Source organism: Tubulanus polymorphus, chromosome 10 (assembly GCF_964204645.1).
Source record: "Tubulanus polymorphus chromosome 10, tnTubPoly1.2, whole genome shotgun sequence".
NCBI lineage: Eukaryota > Metazoa > Nemertea > Palaeonemertea > Tubulaniformes > Tubulanidae > Tubulanus > Tubulanus polymorphus.
Window position 1 is genome coordinate 1,392,994 of NC_134034.1, and position 22,652 is coordinate 1,415,645.

Genomic DNA, 22,652 nt, shown 5'->3' on the forward strand with positions numbered 1-22,652 from the left:
AGGATTATTGATCATATCCTGACTAAAACATTTGAAAATGTCAAAGGGGGAAATAGAGCTGAAATCTTTCTCAGACGCGTCAGCTATAGATCAAATCATCGAATGAATCAATGACGTCATAGGGGGGTATGCTTTACCTGATTCTGGCAAGCGATGATCAGATATTCACTTCCGGTTGCGATGTGTTTTGTATGCGGCACCAGTTCGTCGTAGCCTCGATGTGGAGTCAGGTAGGCGTAGGTATTCTGACCGGGATACAGTCCAGTGTTAGGAACTGTGATTCCGCTGTGTACCCGCTGCGGGGCCATATCCCTGTACGAGTGAGCGTTAAAAATAAAATACTTCAAACTCAACGTCTACAGCTTTTATCCGGCCGACGAATCCGTGGACCCAGTTCTACAGTAACCTGTGCTTGATTCAACTCTATGTTGAAATAGGGTTATTTTCAGTTATTCAACATGTCGATATGGGATTGCGATGAGCTTAGCCTGGATTTTGCTCCGATCGACTGCGGAACTAGACGATACCCATACCCAACCAAGACTGGACACGAGACCCTCAGGACACTGAATCTAGTGTCTAACCATATGAAATACGTTTCAAATGTTACGTCATATGAGTGGAATGGTTTGTGCTGTACGTAATTAGCATGATTTACAGACGGTTGACACGCCCCTCACCTGTTCATAAGCTGTTGTAACGCCACTTGCTGATGGATTATTTTCGCTGCCACGCTGAAATATTCAACCGCACCGATTACACGCAATTTTCACGAGAAAAACTACGATTTCAGGAGGATTAGAAATTTTTATAAAAATCAATTTTTATACATATTTAACTTCACGTTAACACATACAGGAAATATGTGATTTAGATACGGATTTTTGTAGTAAATATATAACGCATTGTGCTGTGTACATTGCAGCTGCGATCACACGGAAAAACTGTTCACACCGAATTTGACCAGACCAAAAACTTCGAACCAGGCCCGAGCCGAATCTAAGCGCGGGACAATGTTGATTGCGTTTGAATTGCAACTGGTTCCGGAAATGACTCACTTCGCTTTGATTAAGCATTGTTTAGTATCGAGTGAGTGGTGAACGCACTCTCTAATTGCCGATTTCCGATTTCAAAATCAAACCCCCTGTTTCGCTCCCGGCAGGTGTGGTGGTTCTGTAAGGGACACTCAATCGAAAAATCAAACGAAATTTACCAATAAGCCGAAATAAGCCTTTTTACAATTTCCAGGCGCCATTTTTGGGGTACCCGTCGGGCAGAATTTGACTCTGGCCGAATCGTCTACGTGTGATCGCGGCTCGTGAACAATCTATCGTTTTTTTGTTGCTGATGAAATATGACCCGTTGCGTGACCCACCTTATGACGTCACTTATCGATACCGAATTTAGATGACGGTGGCCCCTGGCAGACGTTTACTCAGTAGAAATTCATAGATTTATGGTGTCATAGGGGGAACCATTTAAAGGAACCATATTTCGTTATAGTTCTATGAATCAAAGTTTTACGCACATTGATGACGTAATACTAGGGAGATTTATGGAGATTTATTTTGAGATGACGTCATAGGAGAATCCATCGAATTCGCCATATTTCCCATATATAACACACTCTAAGCCGAGAGGATTGATGACGTAATAGGGGGATTCATGCAGGGGTGTTCCTACCGTATGAATTCCGACTGGTTTTTCATAACGACTCTATCCGGATGAAACGCCACGGCTGAACCTTGGACGGACTGACATACTTTGTCTCTACCGAGGAATTTTAAATCATCATCTTGTATTTTTATATCCACCAACTTAAAAAACATGTCACCAATTAGATTAAACATATAATTCTGATTTATAGCGGCAGATATGTTTTTGGAATGGTCAGTGGGGTAGCCATGTTTTTGGAATGGTCACTGAGGGTAGCCATGTTTTTGGAATGGTCAGTGGGGGTAGCCATGTTTTTGGAATGGTCACTGAGGGTAGCCATGTTTTTTTGGAATGGTCAGTGGGGGTAGCCATGTTTTTGGAATGGTCAGTGAAGGTAGCCATGTTTTTGGAAGGGTCAGTGAAGGAAGTGACCATTTTTGGAAGGGTATATAGAAAAAGCCCTTTTGTTTTGAAAGGTCTATTATAGTGTTTTGTCGAAAATGGTCTATAGAGGCAGCCATCTTGGCCGGAAGGGTCAATAGACGTTGCCTTTTTGTTTGGCAGGGTTATAGAGAGGCGGCCATTTTGACTAGAAAAGGTCTATAAAAGCGGCCATGTTGAGAAGGATTTATAGAGGCGGCCATCTTGTTTGGACCGGGCTATAGACAAATACATCTCGTCTGGACTGATCTTTAGACACAGACATCTCGACTGTTCTGTTCTACAAATTCGCCTTCGTGAAGGTGTTTGAATAAGTACCCAGTTTTCACTAGAAGCTGCTATTCTTTCTAACTCCGCCTGAGCTTGTCTCGTAACGCTGCCCGCTTTCAGCATATCGGCTACGTCACGCCTCTTTTCGGCCATCACTTCCGGCGTAGCGTAAACTCTTCGCAATTCCAAAAAATCGTCCAGAACATTCTCCAGGGGTAGAATCGGCATCTGGACATCAGAAAGATTATTTTGTTTTCAATACTTGCAACTACGGTAAGATTACTGTGGCAAGTGAGTGTGGCGCTAGTGTAGGATATCAACTACTGCGGCAACTGTCGATACCATTTGTGGCAATTGAAGATCCACCAGGTGACGCTAGTGCGCAGTAGGATATATACTTACGTGACAACTGACAAACCGTAAGCTAGTTAGAAATGAAAACGAATATTGGGTTTCGAACCCAATGCCATAGAGACGATCCCAAAAAACATACCGTATACGTGGACATCGATCTGGTGACTTCCACTTGACTCCCTGTAATCACTCCACTTCCAGTCACAATACGTAACAGAGAAGCAGTTAAACATCTCGTTCCCGCGATTCGTTGCATAACTTTTGAAAATATTTCTGATCACAACAAAACTGAGATATTTTCGATAGAAAACTTAAAACGAAGAAACAGTTTTGAAATATAGTTATCGACAGGCTGGGTCCAGTTCCACAGTTCTGAGTTAAGATTGACCCTGAGTTAACTCATTGAAAAGGAACTAATTTCTAACTCAGAGTTAACTCTAACTCACAACTTTGGAACTGGGTCGACTACGCAATAGTGACGTGTTTGAAAATGTGTTTAAATTCTGTCAACATATGCTACACCTTGTGGGTTTGGCGCCAATCTGTTAAAGCTTACCGATTATCATTAATGCTCTTGTATAAATAAGCAATAACTTCAAATCGTAACTTTACTCAAATTATGGCCACATAAGCTCACAGGTGTTTGGCGATGGGCTTTGATTTTATTTCCGAGTTGTTGATCATCTCGCGAGAATGGCGCTAAATATGAACTGCGAATAAATTCAAAATATCACGGAAATACCTTGTGTTTATATTGTTTATTTATCCGCTATTAAGCTCCGATAAACAATTGGTCGTTAAGGATCATTATCAGACGGTCGTGACGCTTTACTATATAAAATCACTTAGTGATTTTATACGCCAAGCCCCTGTGCTTACCCAAAAACATCCTAAACTCTCCCTAGGTATCTAATAATTAATCCATAGTTAATTTGTATTTTGTTTAATGATTAATCCCTGATTTATACTATTCTAGTTTGTTTTAAACTCATTTCGGAAAATGGGTTTGTTATTTATAACAGTTCCAAAGTCGTCGGTTGCGGTTCAGTTTTCTGATAAAATCAGTGCATTTTATGATTTGTTCTTAATAATCTTCTCTGTGACTGATTTCTGGAGACGACTATAAGACATCCAATTTGAGTCAAGGGAATGTTTGACGTCTTTTCTATTGTTTCATCTGAAAATAAAGCTCAAGGTCGAACAAAGGTTAACCGCATGACGTCACATCTCGCCGTATTGGCTTTCGGTCGTGATTTTCCAATCGTCTGCTTCAATGGTTACGAAGTAGTGGCTCAGTGGTAGTGCACTGGGCCTCCACGACAGGACCTCGGGTTCGCCTCCCCTCGTGGATATATTTCAAAACATTGATCTCCTTTTTGACTCCGGTTACGTGGATTGTTAGAACTGTAAAAGCTGTAAGACATGTAGGGAATTAATCTGCTTTTATGCTTTAAGTTTTTGCTTTATTTCTAAAAGTTTTAAAGCTCGTTTGGAAAGATGGAGGGGCCATGACAGTTGTGAGTTGTCAGATTTAACTCTTGAAAATGAACTAATACGCACTGAGATTTAATTCTAACCTGACTTTAAATCGTCAGTTATCCACAAATTGACCTTGATAAAGTCGTCAGTTATCCTCAAATTGACCTTGAAAATGTCGTCAGTTATCTACCAGTTGACCTTGATAAAATTGGGCCCTGATTTTGTAATTAAGGTATCTGTTCAGGAACGACATCTACCAACGTCCAGCTTTCCGCTCCTGACTCTTTATACGAACTGATTCAACGTATTGAGTCTACATTCTATCGATGAATTGTAGCTATGCGTCTACAGCCCACATTAGGATTTTTAATACCAAACTATCCACTTTCAAGTGTTTGGGATTAAAAGTCCCAAAGCAGACCGGACATGGCTCCACGTGACCTTGAAATCCTTATCCATCTTTTCTGTTATCGATCGTCGAGACCTTTTTTTTCAGCGGCAGGGGATTTCGGGTCGATGAAATAAAAAGTTTCGTCGCGTTTAAGTGGTTTTTTGTCGGCGCGATAAAAGTAAGACGTTACAATTGTGCATTTCTTGGTGTCTGTGAGATCGAGCGAGATTTCGAAGTTGTTGGCACCATTTCTATACATTGTTTTGTGCGTGAGGAAACTTTGTGTAACTTCTGGGTATTTGTAGCAAGGGGTTAACCCATATCTCATCGGCCCATTCTGGGTATTTGTAGCAAGGGGTTAACCCATATCTCATCGGCCCATTCTGGGTATTTGTAGCAAGGGGTTAACCCATATCTAATCGGCCCATTCTGGGTATTTGTAGCAAGGGGTTAACCCATATCTCATCGGCCCATTCTAATACTGGAACTCGTTCATTTTCAATTAACCAGCTCCAGTCAATCGGAGTCAAATTCTACCTTCCGATGAACTATGGGGCCAGAATATTGGAACTGAGTCCAGAACAACTGAGGAACGCCGGGTCCGAAATTATAGAACCATTTCCAGTAACTGCGGAACTCGGTCCAGTTATTGCGGAACTATAAGGCCAGTAATTGTGGAATTGACCTTCTGTGTTCTGAACTGTGAAGCTGAGTCCTGAACTGTGGAACTGGGTTCAGAACTGTGGAACTGGATCCAGAACTGTGGAACTGGGTTCAGAACTGTGGAACTGAGTCCTGAACTGTGGAACTGGGTTCAGAACTGTGGAACTGGATCCAGAACTGTGGAACTGGATCCAGAACTGTGGAACAGTGTTCTGAACTGTGAAGCTGAGTCCTGAACTGTGGAACTGGGTTCAGAACTGTGGAACTGGATCCAGAACTGTGGAACAGTGTTCTTAACTGTGAAGCTGAGTCCTGAACTGTGGAACTGGGTTCAGAACTGTGGAACTGGGTTCAGAACTGTGGAACAGGATCAGGAACTGTGGAATTTGATCGAGAACCGGGTAAATAATTCAACAACTTGGTCTCTATACATGAGAGTGATTTTATACGTAATTTCCTGATTAGGCAACGTCATTATCTTTACCTGTATTTGAAAGTTACTTAGTGAACACTTTCAGCGAAACGGCGTTAATCCGAGATATTCGAGTCATTGCACGTGTGTAGTGTTACCGGTATGAGTCGGTAAGGGGATTACAGGGTATCGCTAGGAAAAGTTCTTCTCCAATTCCTTAAGTATATAATTCCTCAGTCGTGATTTAGAAGTTAAAAACAACATATATTAGATAAAGGACGCGCGACCTCGCGTGAAATAACAACAAATTTCACTTTTGATTTCATTTCTGGTGTCAGTGGTTCTTAATCCAGTTCTACAGTTGTGCGGGTTTAATTTGACTCTGAATCCAGTTCCACAGTTGTGTAGGTTTAATTTGACTCTGAAATCAGTTCCACAGTTGTGTGGGTTTAATTTGACTCTGGATCCAGTTCCAAAGTTGTGTGGGTTTAATTTGACTCTGGACCCAGTTCCACAGTTGTGTGGGTTTAACTTGACTCTGGACCCACTTCCACAGTTGTGTTGGTTTAATTTGGGCTCTGAACCCAGTTCCACAGTTGTGTGGGTTTAATTTGGGCTCTGAACCCACTACCATAGTTGTGTGGGTTTAATTTGACTCTGGACCCAGTTCAACTGTTGTTTGGGCTCTGAACCCAATTCCACAGTTGTGTTACTTGTTCCCTCCCGTCCCGTCCCCTCCCTCTCCCATCCTCTGTCGACTGATGTCGAGTTAAAATCATCAAATATCGGATAGAGGTTATATTGATTAATTTGGATGGTTACCATGGAAACAGTGTCGTCTGTCGCTCCAAATAAGGTGACAAGGACCGTTAATTGTGTAATGTCAAAATTCAAGATCGTGTACCGGGCAGACAGGAGCAGGCTGCGGTAAGCGAGGACAGATACACTAATAACCGATCCCACATAACAACGTGAATCGTTTCATTTCAATGACCGATTATTTTACCAGCAGCAGCACCGGCAGCAGCACCAGCACCACCAGCAGCAGCAGCAGCAGCAGCAACAGCACCGGCAGCAGCACCAGCACCAGCAGCACCAGCACCAGCACCAACAGCACCAGCACCAGCACAAGCACCAGCACCAGCACCAGCACCAGCACCAGCACCAGCACTACCAGCACCATCACCAGCTGCAGTCGACCCGAGCTGATTTCAGATTCATTAAAACGTGGTTTGTGACATGTCAATACAATCAGTGCCGTTACATCCCGTTACTTGTTTTTGCTTGTCTGACGGACGGTGAACGATCCGCCTAGCGCGCGCGCCAGGCTCTCTCTAATCAATCGAACGTTGCATGTCGAATGTCGTGTATTGTATTAAGCATTAATCGACATCCGATCCGGGACATCGTTATCAACCCTTTACAATGCAGAAACAATGAAAACAAAATAGAGGAAAAAGTAATCCTCCTATGACGACATTGGGATCGATTTCATAGGAAAGACGGCTAATTCTAAAAATAGAATATAAAGAATACAATATATTAGGGAGATTCGTGCAGGAAGCCATCTTTTCTGGATGGATTTATAGACCGAAACCTGGTTACCTACACATATCCCCCTTTGACGTCATTATTTACATTGTCTGTGAATGACTTTCTATGCGGAGGCTTTCCGGAAAGCGTGCAAGCTTTTGTTTACTTGCCCAACCCACGAGAGAAAAGAAATAAACATTTTCAAGTTGTCGCGCGCTCGAAGGGAAAGGGTTAATATGTTCATTCAATTAGTTCTACTACTCGCGGGATTCGGTCACATGTCACACCTCACAACTCTGCGGGGGGTTAAAAAGCACAATTCTCATCGGAACAACGAAAACTTCTAATTATAACGGAAGCGGAAATGTCAGGAGACCGAACGGCAGAATGTAGATAAGAGTTATTGAAACCGGCTCTTACGTTGAGAGCGCCGGTGTTCAATTCGAGTTGGAGTCTTTTTCGATTGAAAATTGGGTCCCGGTGGAATCAACCGGGGTTAAAGAAAGGGGGCGCCACTGTGCGCAGGGAAAATAAAAAGGTGCACAAGGAAAAGATGGGAGCCCTATTAGAACCTGATTTTTGTATTCGCATCGAAAATATGAAAATCTAATCACAAGTAGGTCATTTGATGACGTCATAGGTGGATATGGTTAATTCGACAGTGGTTCAAATTGGTTAAACGATGTCTCGGATAGGGTTCGGTTTAACAAAAGGAGGCGCCACAGTCGTTGCCCTAGTGATTGAGTGGAACTGGGACGAGTAGGTAACCCTCATTAAACACTCAACACTCAACGCTCAATAATCATCAATCTTTTTTTAAATAACCGGTAATTTTTGCATTTATATCACGTGGTATCATTAGTTATAGTTAATAATTATAGTAATGATAATAATATAATAATAATGATCATAATTAATAATATTTACATCATATTTCTGAATTAATATAGCGCTTTATGTTTTATTTACAAATTATCGTAAGTCATGACTCTCAATAAATGACTAATACAAACTAGTCATTAGTTATACATTAAGCATAGCTAATGACTAAATGTATTAGTCATTTATCGTTTATCGTTTATCATTATTTACAAATTTATTCTAATATCGCGCGAAACGTTTCAGAAAAGCGAACGAGTCTCGATATACACCACGCCCCCGTTAATCAACCGTTTTTTTTTCAAAATTCAAAAGTAACCGCCATTTTTTCACATTTCTGACACGTTTTCGACGCATGTTCCTAATTTATGGATGTTGTTTTTCGCGTGTCTGAACAGCCTATAAAAATAAATACACATATGATAATATATACGACTTGTTTGTAAAATATGTCAACATCAAATTCAAGAATAAAAAATGTCTCGGAAAACATGCCCGACAACCCGGGTGTCCCACCAGATGGCGTACCGGACCGTAAGTCTAAGAATATTCATTTTCGAAAAACTTTCGTCTCGGTTTTTCTTAAGTCAAACAATAATCGTCTTGGCGCCACCTAGCGGCTTACGAGTCTCATTAACGATCTCACTACCGCGTTCTGGCGGGTCCTCGATTGTCGGCGTCGATTTTCCCAAAACCTGACAAAAATAGCGGTAACATTTTTTTTCAATGATAACAAACATTTTTACAATTGGATGATTGCTGATGCTGTAACAAACCCTGTTAATTGAAAAATCAAAAAATCCCTGCCAATCAAACCTTTAATCGATTCAAAATGGCCGAAACCTCATCTGGAAGTAAGGGCAGAGTCTTGCCTGGCTATTCCGATCTCACAGATGCGTTCTGGTGGCCATTTTCCAATGAGCATTATCGAAAGTTTAAAGTATGTTCTCTGAAATGGACCCGGTCCCTAAACTTGTAACTCTTACATCCACAATCCAAGTTCGCAGTTTTCGACAGAAATACGTTTTCCTAATTTTTGAAAACGAACGAATTCGTTTATTCCGTGACCTGTTCAAACTTCTCTACCCAGACAGAGTTTTGCAAAACTGATCGTGGGTTCGAATCCCAATTTTCGAGGACGTTAACAGCGCACGAATAGCCGACAGGCGCACGTCCCACACGCGTGCATGTCACAGGCGCATGTTACGAATAACGGTTAGATGACGGCGACGATGAGTGCTGTAAACGATGAAAATGACGATGACAGTTAAATAGTTTCACACACGTAAGCACACAAAGTTATCGTTTCGTATTTCAACATTTCTACTACATGTCATGATCGGGCCATTTAAAAAATATAAGTTCATTTCGTTAGACTAACGATGAGATAGTACCATTTCATTAATTACTACACAAAGAAATGTCACGACCTTTAAACGCGCGTAGATTCAACGACGAAAAATATTCACGATTCAAAGAAAAACAAAATTCGTTTACAAATCCAGACTTTAGCTACCATCTAAAAATGAGAGAAACAATCAGTCCATTACTTCGTTGTAGCCCGATTTGAATGAGTATATATGATAATATAAAGTCGGATTTTCGTTCAGGCTTAGGCTGGTTACTTCCTAACGAAGCGGCGCTGTATTCAATTCTATAGTGGTTTATGAATTTTGCCAAAAATTCCAATAATGCAGGTTCGAATCCCGAATTTTGACATTCTTAGAAAATCAAATCACAATAACGTAACTCTGCCATTCTATACAATAATTAATGCAGATTCGAATTAATTATTCTATGAAAAATTAACCGTAACGTTATTTTGGCATCCTTTGAAAAATTCACTAAGACAGGTTCGAATCCCCAATTCTCCCATCCTATAAAAATTCGCTCGAACGTAGGTTCGAATCCCGAATTTTCGCCTATAAAAATTATACTATTCCCTCTGGGCTGCTGCTACTATCTCCGCCGACCGCCGCGCGTTCGGTATTTCCCGAACAGAATCTTACGGAATGCGTTACGAAAATCGGGATTGAAAATCGTGTAGATGATCGGATTCAGTAGACTGTTGAAGTAACCGAGCCACAGTACGATACTGTTCAATATTTTCGGAAAAATATCTTTGCCGTTAGGCTTATAGAACGGTCCGACGAGCGCGATAAGAAAAAACGGCACCCAACAAAACACAAACGCGCCGGTTATAATCGCCAGCGTTCTGGCCGCTTTTCGCTCGCGTTTGTGCTCGATTTTCTCGCGATTTCGATCTTTCGGTTTTTCGGTTTTCGTTTTAGATTTCGCCGGCGCCGCCGCCGTCACCGCCGCGGGCGCGTTGTTACCGTCTTTATGATGGCGGTGATGGTGGTTCCGTTTACCGCCGCTTGATTTGACGACCGTCCTCGGCTCGGGAACGGTAAGCGAGTTCGTTTTTGCATTGTACGACACTTTGTGGTCGTATTGATGGGAGTTTCCCTGGACGTGATTGTTCGAGTCGTTATTGACAACGACCAGTGTCGAGTCTTCCACTTCGGCCAGACTTTCATCGTCTGCAGCCAAGTGAATATTGGAAGGCGGGTCGTCTGCGACCACGTCGGCCGCCAGTTTATTCGTATTATTCCGATTGGCGTCGTTTAAGTGCGGTAACGTTGTCGAGCCGTTACTCGGCTGATCTGGGCTATCACTATTGGAAGACGAAACCTGCGTTACGGTCACCACGTTCAACGTCTCCACCGGAGCCGTCCGCGAATTCGCGTCGTGGTTGATCGTCACCGATTTGGGCGGCGCGGCCGGCGAACGGGCACCGCCGCCGAATTTCTTTTTACGGATTCGGCTGCGGGCGGCGCGAAATATTTTCCAGTAGATTATCAACATGAAGAACAACGGCAAGTAGAATGCGCCCGAAGTGCTGAACACGGTGTATCCCCAATCCTGACTGATGAGACACTGCCCCGACACGTACGGGTTTTGGTGATTGTCTTTCCAACCGAATAACGGCGGAATCGAAATACAAATCGATATCGTCCACACGAGGATTATCATGATGATAATCCGTTTGGCCGTCCGTTGGCGGATATAGTCGACTTGCGTGACCGCCCAGTATCGGTCGATCGCTATGGCAACGAGGTGCAAAATAGACGCGGTGCAACACAAAACATCGAACGAAATCCACATGTCGCAAACTTCAGCTCCCAGAAACCAGTTCGTCGTCACTTCCTGTACGGCGGATATAGGCATGACTAGTGTCGCCACCATCAAGTCGGCGACCGCTAGCGACATTACGAGATAGTTAGCGACGCTTTGTAAGTTCCGTTCGAGAATAATGGCGGCGACGACGAACACATTACCGATAATAGTCGACAGAATCATTAATCCCAGCACGATCGACGACACTAGCAAATGTGTCAGACTGAAATAAAGTTGACCATCGCCACCAGGGGCGCTGTGATTCGCGGTACCGTTCGTGCTGTAGGTGGCGTTCGTGTGGGAGAGGTTTACCAGGAATGTGTAATTCACGCCATCGAATGTGTCGTAATAGCCGACTGTATCGTCTGCCGAACTGTTCGGGTCGGTACCGACAGGCGGCACCACTAGTACGGCCGACGAGTGGTTACCGCTGACCTGTGTACCAGTGACGTATTCCATCGAACGCAGCTCACTGGTGGTCATAGCAACGCGAAACGACGCAACAATCACTAGCTATACAATTCGAACGGGGAATACGATTTTTGACATTCGTCGTTATTTTCTGCGATTGGCCTTTCACGAAACCGTAACATCATCCGGCCCTGTAAGAAAAACTACCAATGCGCATAGATTTCCAAAGACGTTCTTTTTTTGCCGTTTACCGTTTCAAATAACGCTAATATTCCTAACTGTTTCGGTTTTCTCCGTATCTAACGGTTAGTATTGTTGTCGTGGCTGCCGTCGTAACTAGGTATATCGTTAACGGTCGTCATTGTTGTCGTAACCGCCATGATTCAGTCGCGATGACGTCATTGGAGAGAGAAAACGACCACACCATATAAGTAGATCAGATTCAGTGGCAACAAATCTGGAAGTATTCATACAATAGTGGAAAATTGTACGTCGAATAAGATCGATGGTAGCGCGGATGGGTCAGTTGGTCAAAAATCAGTTTCAGTTAACCAGTGGTTAGCTGACAAAGTCCTGACTTGTGGTTCATTATAGCTAATTTTTGAACGCGCGGCCAACGTCCAAAAACAATTTACACAAACAAAGGAAAAAATAATTTAAAAAGCGAATTACGTCATGTAAGGTAAATCATATGTACGAATGCCAGCGTTACTGTTACACTTATAGAATTAATTAATTCATTTGTTTGCTTCAGACCGCGAAGGTCCATATAAAATAGTTCATACAAAATGCATCTTATTCAGTGAGTTGATTTGATTAAAAAACCTGTATCTAATCAATGAACTAATGAAAGCCAAAAGGTCTATGTGCGAAAAATCAGTTGCGTTAAGGTCAATGAGTAGACTATTTGAGCTGATAGGTAGTCTTGCACTGAGGAAGTTGATTTGATTTAATCAAAAATAGTTAAATTATTTCAGTTAACTAGCATAATGATTCCCGTAGCGTTTCTTGTACTTACGAAACTACTCTCAGCGCTGAAGACAGTTGGTCGATTCGGCTTGATCTACGTGATGGTCAGTGCGGTGGTCAGTGATGGTCAGTCTAACGATCAATATGAAAACCAGTGTCCTGTCTTCCTGGAATTAGAAAACAAGGAGCAATCTATTTAGATCTTAGATATAAGATTTACGACAATATTGAAAAGTCACCGATACTTTAAGTCATCTTCAGGAAAACTAGTGTTTTTAGGTTGTATATTAACCCCTAGTTTGTATGACACTTATTTAGTCTTTTTGTTCTGATGGATGACGAACAACTCCGCATTGTAAAAACTTGATAGAAGACCACACTTTTGATGAAAATAATTCCGACATATTTCCTCGATTTAGAAATCCGTCGTATCGACTATTTCCTAAGAGTGACCCGAAGATGTGTAAATGTCGTCAAGAAATTTCACCAGTTTAAGATTATTCTGAAGATGACTATTAGGATATAGTCGAACCGTTGAATAAACTACACTAGCTCAAGGAATACAGTATTCCTGAAGATGACTATTAGGATATAGTCGAAACGTTGAATAAACTACACTAGCTCAAGGAATACAGTATTCCTGAAGATGACTATTAGGATATAGTCGAAACGTCCGATAAAATTTAAGCTCAATGAAACATTTGGATCTATGTTCAGCCTTCACTCACAGTATGATTATGTATGTATTTACGTATCACCAGAACGGCGTGTGTTCTACACAAATGAAGTCGATCGTCGTGGTTACATATTAACTGAACGAGCGTGCACGCGACAACAACAACAGAGTTATCTTCTGCAACTCCGAGAACAACGGCGCACGCGCGCCAGTTACGGAACTTGCGAAATTAACGACACAACGGGACTCGACCCTCGTGACTTCCGCGTTGAAACTAGTACAGCGCGTACTATTCAACTTAATCAGATAATTTCCTATCGCAGCAGCGCGCACGGCACACATAATATATATATATAGTACCAGGGATACCTGATGATCTAAGCTACAGTTCACCCCCAAACTTATGATACGAGCCCCTGTGGGCGCACGCGTCGTTTATCCGTACGATTCAACTAAGATAGGTCGGAACCGGTGTTCTTGTATCCCGAATGTGGCAATTCAGGATTGACGACATTTAGGTTCCGCTTGAATCAGAAAACGAAGGCAAACAAATTTGCGTACGGATAATTCGACCGACGCGCCATCTGACGGTGGAAGTAGGTCATTGACATCTCTGCTAGGTATGACGCAAGAAATTCGAAGTTTATTGACGTCGTTGGAGTCTATACATTTTGATACAATTCTAAGAACAGTCAAGGTGGTCATATCTCAGTAATACAGTGCTGCTGACGTTTTGACATTTTCAATTATCAACTTGTCGCCTGTCTCCGACAGGTGTGCGCTGTCTCGCAAGTCAGTAAACGCCTGGTCGCTACGGGTAACAATAGCTGTGACGTAATGAGAGAATTGTCTCAACTCTTCGTTAGACACATTATTGGCTCGATGCCAACGTGACAAGGGTTGGTTTTATTTGAGCGAACGATTTAATGAAAAAACTAGGTGTGTATTTTCGTGGAACTTAGAAAGAGTTTATTTGGTTGTGTGGGTTTTATTTCACTCTAGATCCAGTTCCACAGTTGTGTGGGTTTAATTCGACTTGGGATCCAGTTCCACAGCTGTGACCCAGTTGGTCAAGAATCCTGAGTTACTTCGATTTTCGATTTCAAAATCAAACCTACTGTTTCACTCCCGGTTGTGGGCTTTGTAAGGGACACCATATCAAAACAAATCAAACGAAATCTGCCAACCAAATAACAGGGTCAATCCCTTTTAAGGATGAGGAAGAGTCGATAGTTATATCGAATAATGGTCGACTTGATCTAGACTACCCGTCGTATCTCAAAAAATTAATTTTTTACCAATCATTATGATGGGGGACACGCGTAGCAAAAATCAGGATTGTATTACTAACATATGAACCACGACTAGAACCCTGTATGACGTATCTAAAATTTATGGGAAACACTTTTTTGAACTAATCGATCGAAGTTGAGATAAAATATATGAAATCATGAAGCCGTATCTCAAACATGTTAAATCTTCATCGCAACAGTGGAAAAGCCAAACAAGTTGAAATTGAGAAGAAAAAAAAATGGCTACCGAAAATGCGGAAAAGGATATCTGTCATTAAACAACACAGTCGAAGAGTAAATATCAGAGCATTAATTTATTTCCATTGAGTTGACAGGGAATAAGATGTTTGACCTGTGCGTCATTTCTTTCTACGAAGTTTTGAACCTTAAAGCACAATGAATTGTTCGATGGTGATGAGGAAATTAAAGAACGCTTTAATGAAAAAGTTGAAATAGAGTCGAATTAAACCCGCGTCGCAATTTGTGGAAATGTAACCAGTTCCACGGTAGTAGGATCTAAACAATAGTCTCTGTTCTGCGAGATGTACGGTCGCTTTACATCAAATACACCGCACAAAGATTGACAACTTAACACCGGAAATAAAACTATTGATTTGATCAAACCGAACCCACAAGCAGACGAGCCGCAGCCGCAGCAGCAGCAGCTGCAGCTGCAGCTGAGAATTGACATCGTGGACGCGCGGGGCGGAGAGTAAAGCAAAAGTGATAGAATCAAATCAAACATCGAGAGAACGATAATGACTTCAATACAGCAGACGGATTTCTGTCTCAAACAATCGTAGATGATTCATCTTCATTCGAAGCGTCAGAATCCGGCGATAGAAATCGATTGTTTTTATTATAAATAGCACATTATCATCTATCAATCATTGACGTGGTACAGATTAACAGTGTGTGTGGAGCACGGGCGCGAGGGGGATCGGGTCTCACTCGGCCATTTGTCACTGGATTATACCCGCCGTTAATGTGTCACTGTCTGATTGTATGAGAGTGTGTGAACACCTCATCCCTTTATCGCCTGATGTCTCTACATGTATTATCACCACTGTCTTGCAAGTTGTCACCAGATCCACCACTAGGTGGTGTCACCGCATTATAGATTTCATCTCTTTTTACCGCTTGGCTTTACAACATCACTTCTACCAGATGTCGTCTTCGGAACGCGACAGGTTACCGCATAATCACTGGTTCCTATATTCACCGATTGGTGTCGTCACTGTCATTTCAACACCGCTAGTTGTCGTGTGAGTCATCCTCTTGGCGCCAGGTGTCACTACTGTCATTTCTCCATCGCTAGGCGCACTTATAACACCCATTCACCACTAGGTGTCGTTTTTTGGCTCAATCACCAGGTTTCATTCCTTTCCTCTAGTGGAAATGTTTATATATATATATATATATATATATATATATATATATATATATATATATATATATATATATATATATATATATATATATATATATATATATATATATATATATATATATATATATATATATATATATATATATATATATATATATATATATATATATATATATATATATATATATATATATATATATATATATATATATATATATATATATATATATATATATATATATATATATATATATATATATATATATACATATATAAATAACTTTTTATGACTTCAGGGCAACGAAACACTCCGAAAATCATCAAGAGCTTCTTCTCTGTTCGAGACGACGAAGAAAGACCAGATGAGGCAATTCTTGAATCTAAATTGAAGACGTGCGCGATGTACGTCGAGTTCTGAAGAGAACGGAAAATTACTTTTTCTCCTGCCGGATTGTCGTTCACGGCGCAACGACGTTTGACACGATACAGAAGAGCGGCGTCGACGACAATTTCACACGTCGGAATTCTATCGCGCGCCGCGACCTCAAAAGCCTGCCAGATATATCATATAATACAAAATGATTATTTGACATATTGTATCACCTGCAGCGAATCTTTATTGCACGAACGATTCCGGTGTCGGTGATGACGTGCGGGGAGACGAGGCGGGTTCTGAAGTGCCGCGTTAATGCTGCGGTGTACCGCAAGGGAACCTTCTGGTGCTCCCACTATTTTGTTGACTAATCAAGGATATCCTATATTTTTCTTTTGGCTCAGTTTTTCCTGGGGCTAGAGCAACCACTTTTTGGGTTACGTTTTTTGTGCGTTGTTTGTCGCCATCGGACTAAAAAACCTAACTATAAAACGTTAAGAGAAGAAATAATCGTTTCTTTTTAAACATGTCCTACTGTTTGCTAACGACACCTGGTGGATCTTCACTTGCCACTAGAGGAATCCTCCATTGCCGCAGTAGTTGATGTTTACGATTACGATTACGATTACGATTTATTTACACTCCAACCATTTCCATGGTATATGGAGGAAAACTATTACACATGTATATACAAATATTTACAAAACAACATTGAAGTGATTAAAATTTAGAGAATGAAAACGTAACAAAATATACATCAACTATTTAAAATACTATATATACTATTGGAGGGAACTATATACATCTAAGCCGGTCTTAATGAATTTAGCTAAGTTGACCGTTGGGTTTTTCAGAATATCAAGGATTTGTTCACAGGTAAAATATAGGACCCGACCCTAAATTCAAATAAACTAGTTCCTAAGTCATCACCAAGTTCTAATATATACTTCTCTAACCTAATATCATTTTTATATTGCCTAAAGTTAGTGTATATCGGATTAGTTTTTATGGCAGATACAGTTTCTTGAAGGTGCTGGTCACGGAGTATCTGTTTTATTCGTTTTGAAAAAGATTTACTGTTAGATGTCATACTGTACACGAGCGACACCTGGTGGATCCTCACTTGCCATGAGCGAAATCCTCTATTCCCGCAGTAGTTAATGTCCTACCACACATCAGCGACACCTGGTGGATCCTCACTTGTCACAAGTGGAATCCAATATTGTCACAGTTGGTGATGTCGTGATACACTTGTGGATCTTCACTTTGCCAGTATAGACGGTGGCGCCATCGTGTGTGTATAAATGTAACTAACTCTGAGAATTCAATCTGATTATTTTAAATGATTCAGAACGACAACATTCAGCCAATGAGGGCTGTCGGGTTATCGATCGATGGTTGGTATCCCGCAGCACTTCGTTGCTAGAATGTCAACTTACACGAACACTGTTAGCTTAGTCTGCGTATAAACCCTTCGATCAGTACACATCACTCTCTCACTCTCATCAAAGTTCTTCATAAATGTCAAATATTAATACACAGAGTTGTGTTGTAATTGTTAAACTAGCTACAGGCGCGCACTGTGTGTGCATTAGAACTTCGATTAGTTAGTTGCAGAAACAACAACATGATCATCATTGTTATATATGCTCGTTCCGCGACAACCAGAGGCAGTTGAGGGGATAGAAAGGGAGGGCCGGGGAGGGGAGGGCTGCAGCTGCTGCGGCTGCTCTTGTTCCTGCTGGTGCTGCTGCTGTTGCTGCTCCTGCTGCTGCTGGGGGTACTGCTGCTGCTGCTGCTGCTGCTGCACTTCTGTTCACTGCTGCTGCTGCTGTTGTGGCTGGTGTGTGGTGCTGTTGTTGTTGCTGCTGCTGCTCTTGTTCCTGCTTCTGGTGCTGCTGTTGTTGTTGCTGCTGTTGCTGCTGGTGCTGCTGTTGTTGCTGATGCTGCTGCTGCTGTTGTGGCTGGTGGTGGTGCTGTTGTTGCTACTGCGGCTGCTCTAGTTCCTGCTGCTGGTGCTGCTGTTGTTGTCGCTCCTCCTGCTGCTGCTGCTGGGGGGTGCTGGTACTGCTGCTGCTGGGGGTGCTGCTGCTGCTGCTGCTGCTGCACTTCTGTTCACTGCGTTCGTTCATTCTACCGCTTTGATATTGAATCAAACAAGATTTGCCTTGATTGAATAAACCAACACAACTTCAATCGTCGACGTCTCTAGTTTTTCTTTAGATTAAAAAAAAGCTACTGCCGCGATTTAAAACGAAATCAGCTGCGATCAGAACCGACCAGAACCGACCAGTTCACATAACCGCGCACTCAGGTTCCGTATGCTGTCAGTTTAAAACTCTGCCAGCAGATTACATTAACTGGCCTCCACTAATCCCCCTATGACATCAGCAAATTGTTCCAACATTTCTAGAAATGTGGTTACCTCCATAAATCCACCCATGACATTCTCAATTAACCTACTACTGAATTGATCTATAAACCTCCAAAAATCCTATGACATCGTCAAATTGTCTACTAGTAATTTGATCTATAGACGCTTCTTAAAAAGATATCTGCCTCCATAAATCTCCCTACGACACCATCAAATAACCTACAAGTGATTTGATCTATAGACACTTCTAGAAAAGATGTCTGCCACCATAAATCTCCCTACGACATCATCAAATTGTTTACTAGCGATTTGATCTATAGACACTTCTAGAAAAGATGTCTGCCACCATAAATCCCCCTATGACATCATCAAATCGCTCCCATCGGTGATAGACGAAAAGATGGCCTCCCGTGTTTATCATACCATCAGATCTTTTTAAGCAAGGTCTTTAAATCATCGGCTCGTTGTCGAATCGAGGAAAAGTTTATCTAATTCAACGATTCTAAAACGAATTACGGAAATTCAGAAAACAGAAGAATAATCAAATGAAACTCCCGGGCCCGCTGATTGGTTTAAATCATCACGCTCCACACTAATCAGCTTATCGCCGAGCTCGAAATCGTATCGTCCTAACCGAACTATGAAAAAAAATCCAGGTCACACGGCACGCACGTCGTAAAACCGAAACTACCGCCGACGAAACGGAGACGACATAAAACTGAAACTAGCGCGACGAATCGCCGACGAGACGCGATTGCTAAGTATCGAATTAACGCCGGTACGAATTAAAAACGTTTGAGCGCGATTTGTTTTCATTAGACGCGCGTTAATAAAAACGTCGCCAGCTGCAGCAGCCGCGATGTTTTATGGGTTTAGATTGATTCCGTTTGGATTGAGAAATAGTCGTCCAATTCGGCGCGTGGAGGCGCCACAACCATCCGAACCGGTGATTCTAAAAGTCTCCTACGATACAAAAGTTGAAATCATATCATTCTATAGAACTCAAATTTTGTCAATAAGTGATAATTATATAACGTTTAAAAGTTGAATATCGGAATCACAATTTACCCACAATACGGCACGGTATTCACCGTCCGTTCTGTTTCATATCATATAGAGTGAGGAGAGTGAGGAGGAAAGATGATATTATAACCTGAAAAAAAAACGTGCATGAAAAGAGATATAATTGAGCTAGAGCAAGGAAGCGGGAGGGGAACTGGGTGGGAGAGGGGGTACTGGGGGAGAGGAAGGAGTACTAGGACAACAAGAGAAACAACAAGCGAGTGGAACAGATAGTGGATAGATAGGTACGGATAGGGAAAGTGAATTGGGGAGGGAGAGATGAGGGATAGGTCAGAGAGAGTTAAATGAGAGGGGGGGGGGGGGTGTGGAGAAAGAGGGAAAGGGGATGGAAAGAGAGGGAAAGAGTGAGAGAATGAGGAGACAGTTTGACAGCAGTCCTGGATGTTGGATACAGACAGTGAAAGCTGTTATGCATTCATCGTCATGGATTCCAGGAATTGCTACGATGGCGGCGGAAGAAGTCACAGTACAAAACTCAACCAGTCGTAAACTGACACAATCTGACATGTCTACTGCGCGCGCCGCTATACTCCACCACCGACAACAACAACAACTGTAGTATCTCAACTTTCCCTTCGTCTACTGTCAAATCGAAACCGTGGAACTGGATCTATAGTCAAATTAAACCTACACAACTGTGGAACTGGATCCAGAGTCAAATTAAACCTACACAACTGTGGAACTGGATCCAGAGTCAAATTAAACCTACACAACTGTGGAACTGGATCCAGAGTCAAATTAAACCCGCACAACTGTGTAACTGGTTCCACAGTCAGATCAAAACCACTCACAACTGTCGAACTGTGTCCAGTCAAATGAAACCCAACACACAGCTGTGGAACTGGATTCAGAGAGCCAAGTAAACCCTACACAATTTTGGAATTGAAAGCACCCCAACACATTTTCTTGGTAGCCTAATTAATTGAAAGTATGAAAACCAATACTCGAATAAGAGGAATGGGACCTGTGTAAAGAGGAACCTTATACGGGAGGAGAGAGATATTGAATTTTCCATCGAAGCTTTGTCAACATATTTCCATCGAGTTGCGAAGTACATTTTCGTGCAAATCGATACGAGTCTGCGAACAATCGCGGTTACAAAGACACCGGCTCCTTCACAACATGTGCGCGCCGATCGTGGAGAACCGTTCATAAGTATGGATAAGCACCACTAGTTCCCGAGCGGCGAAGCGACGACGACCTGATCGACATAAAAGATTCACGACGTGAAATAACGAATACTCTCGTTCAAGTCTCGTTTTGCCGTTTAAGCAAAAATAATGTGGACAGCCTGAACGCATTTAACGAGTACCCGGATGAGAGCCCTCGAGGTCGGCCAGACGACACTCGCGTGCCAGCGTAAGTCTCACCGGCCTGACAACAATCTAATGCCAGTGTAAGCCGCCCGGTAAACACCGGCCTGACAACACTCGCATACCAGTGTAAGCCCTTCCGTTGAACACATGCCAGACGTAATAATTTAATATATCGATGACGTCATTTTGGGGATACATATTTCTGAATACTAATCGCCAAAACAAGAAAGGAACCGAAATAAAACCTTTAGAAATACATTTGGCTCTCTATAAACTGGAAAACGCTAAATTCCGTGTGCACGAAAAAATGCTGTCCGTCGGTATCGGTTCGGTAAACACTAGACCACGTACGTGGCATATATTACCAAAAAAAAATCAGAATTGCCCTGCATTTACGTATATCGGTTGGTAAGCACTAAAACACGTACGCCGACCATTAGACAAGAAAATAGGATTCCGTGCATGTATATGGGCATATCGCGACTTGTAAATACCCCAGTTCACGTCCGCGTACGAGAAAATAATGTGCTCATATCGCAACTTGCAAATAGCCCGACATCCGCCGTTACGTCGGTACAGTAACGTTTTACGCGACCGTTAGCTAACTGTAAAACAAGCGCTTACGGAAATGACATTGACGCAGCGTTGACGGTGATTAAGAGGAGACAGCACGTCAACGTAATCCGGGTAACTACCGGGGATCGTGCATTAATTGTCAATTTACCGTATAAACGATATCGGCAGACGATCAGGTCAGGTATAGAGGTGCAGCAGACGATCAGATCAGGTATAGCGGTGCAGTAGACGATCAGATCAGGTATAGAGGTGCAGCAGACGATCAGATCAGGTATAGAGGTGCAGCAGACGATCAGATCAGGTATAGAGGTGCAGCACACGATCAGATCAGGTATAGAGGTGCAGCAGACGATCAGATCAGGTAAAGAGGTGCAGCAGACGATCAGGTCAGGTATAGAGGTGCATCAGACGATCAGGTCAGGTAAAGAGGTGCAGCAGACGATCAGGTCAGGTATAGCGGTGCAGTAGACGATCAGATCAGGTATAGAGGTGCATCAGACGATCAGATCAGGTATAGAGGTGCAGCAGACGATCAGATCAGGTATAGCGGTGCAGTAGACGATCAGATCAGGTATAGAGGTGCAGCAGACGATCAGATCAGGTATAGAGGTGCAGCAGATGATCAGGTCCTCTCTTCCTTCTCATCTCTCTCTCCTCTACTCTATCAATGCTAACTCTAAATCGTCCTTCCATATTTTCTCTACATTTCCAACCTTTCCGATCCCTCACTCTCGACTCCTACCCGGATCTCTCACTTCGGCATAACATGTTTTTACTTGACGACGATTCAGTATGAAATAGAATCCCTCGCGTGACGTTCCAAATGTCACCGTGTTTTTACAGAACGCACTCACCAAAAAAATCATTCGATACTACTACGGATTATCCCCGTTAATACATCAACGCAACCCCCCTCTCCCCTCTCCCCCTCCGC

At 42.3% G+C, this 22,652-nt stretch overlaps 2 protein-coding genes and 2 long non-coding RNA genes across 4 annotated transcripts in view; 1 reads left to right on the forward strand and 3 right to left on the reverse strand.

Annotated features, from left to right (window-relative positions):
• Positions 1 to 22,448, forward strand: part of LOC141911766 (actin-related protein 2/3 complex subunit 2-like) — a 107,470-nt gene extending 85,022 nt beyond the window's left edge. Inside the window, exon 11 of the transcript XR_012620078.1 lies at positions 22,438 to 22,448. The gene's annotated coding sequence lies outside the window, so the exon portion shown is untranslated. The remainder of the gene's footprint in view (positions 1 to 22,437) is intronic.
• Positions 231 to 1,697, reverse strand: LOC141911659 (uncharacterized). The gene is made up of 3 exons (XR_012620067.1): positions 1,684 to 1,697; positions 681 to 734; positions 231 to 312 (listed from the first exon to the last, which is right to left on the reverse strand). It is a non-coding gene; the product is annotated as an uncharacterized LOC141911659 (long non-coding RNA).
• LOC141912345 (uncharacterized) lies at positions 1,738 to 3,189 on the reverse strand. The gene is made up of 3 exons (XR_012620146.1): positions 3,168 to 3,189; positions 2,861 to 3,031; positions 1,738 to 1,817 (listed from the first exon to the last, which is right to left on the reverse strand). It is a non-coding gene; the product is annotated as an uncharacterized LOC141912345 (long non-coding RNA).
• Positions 10,038 to 11,753, reverse strand: LOC141911863 (5-hydroxytryptamine receptor-like). Its single transcript, XM_074802937.1, has 2 exons — positions 10,681 to 11,753; positions 10,038 to 10,401 (listed from the first exon to the last, which is right to left on the reverse strand). The coding sequence occupies exons 1-2, from the start codon at positions 11,739 to 11,741 to the stop codon at positions 10,038 to 10,040; spliced, it is 1,425 nt and encodes a 474-aa protein (XP_074659038.1). The 5' UTR covers positions 11,742 to 11,753.
• Positions 22,449 to 22,652: the final 204 nt, after the last annotated feature.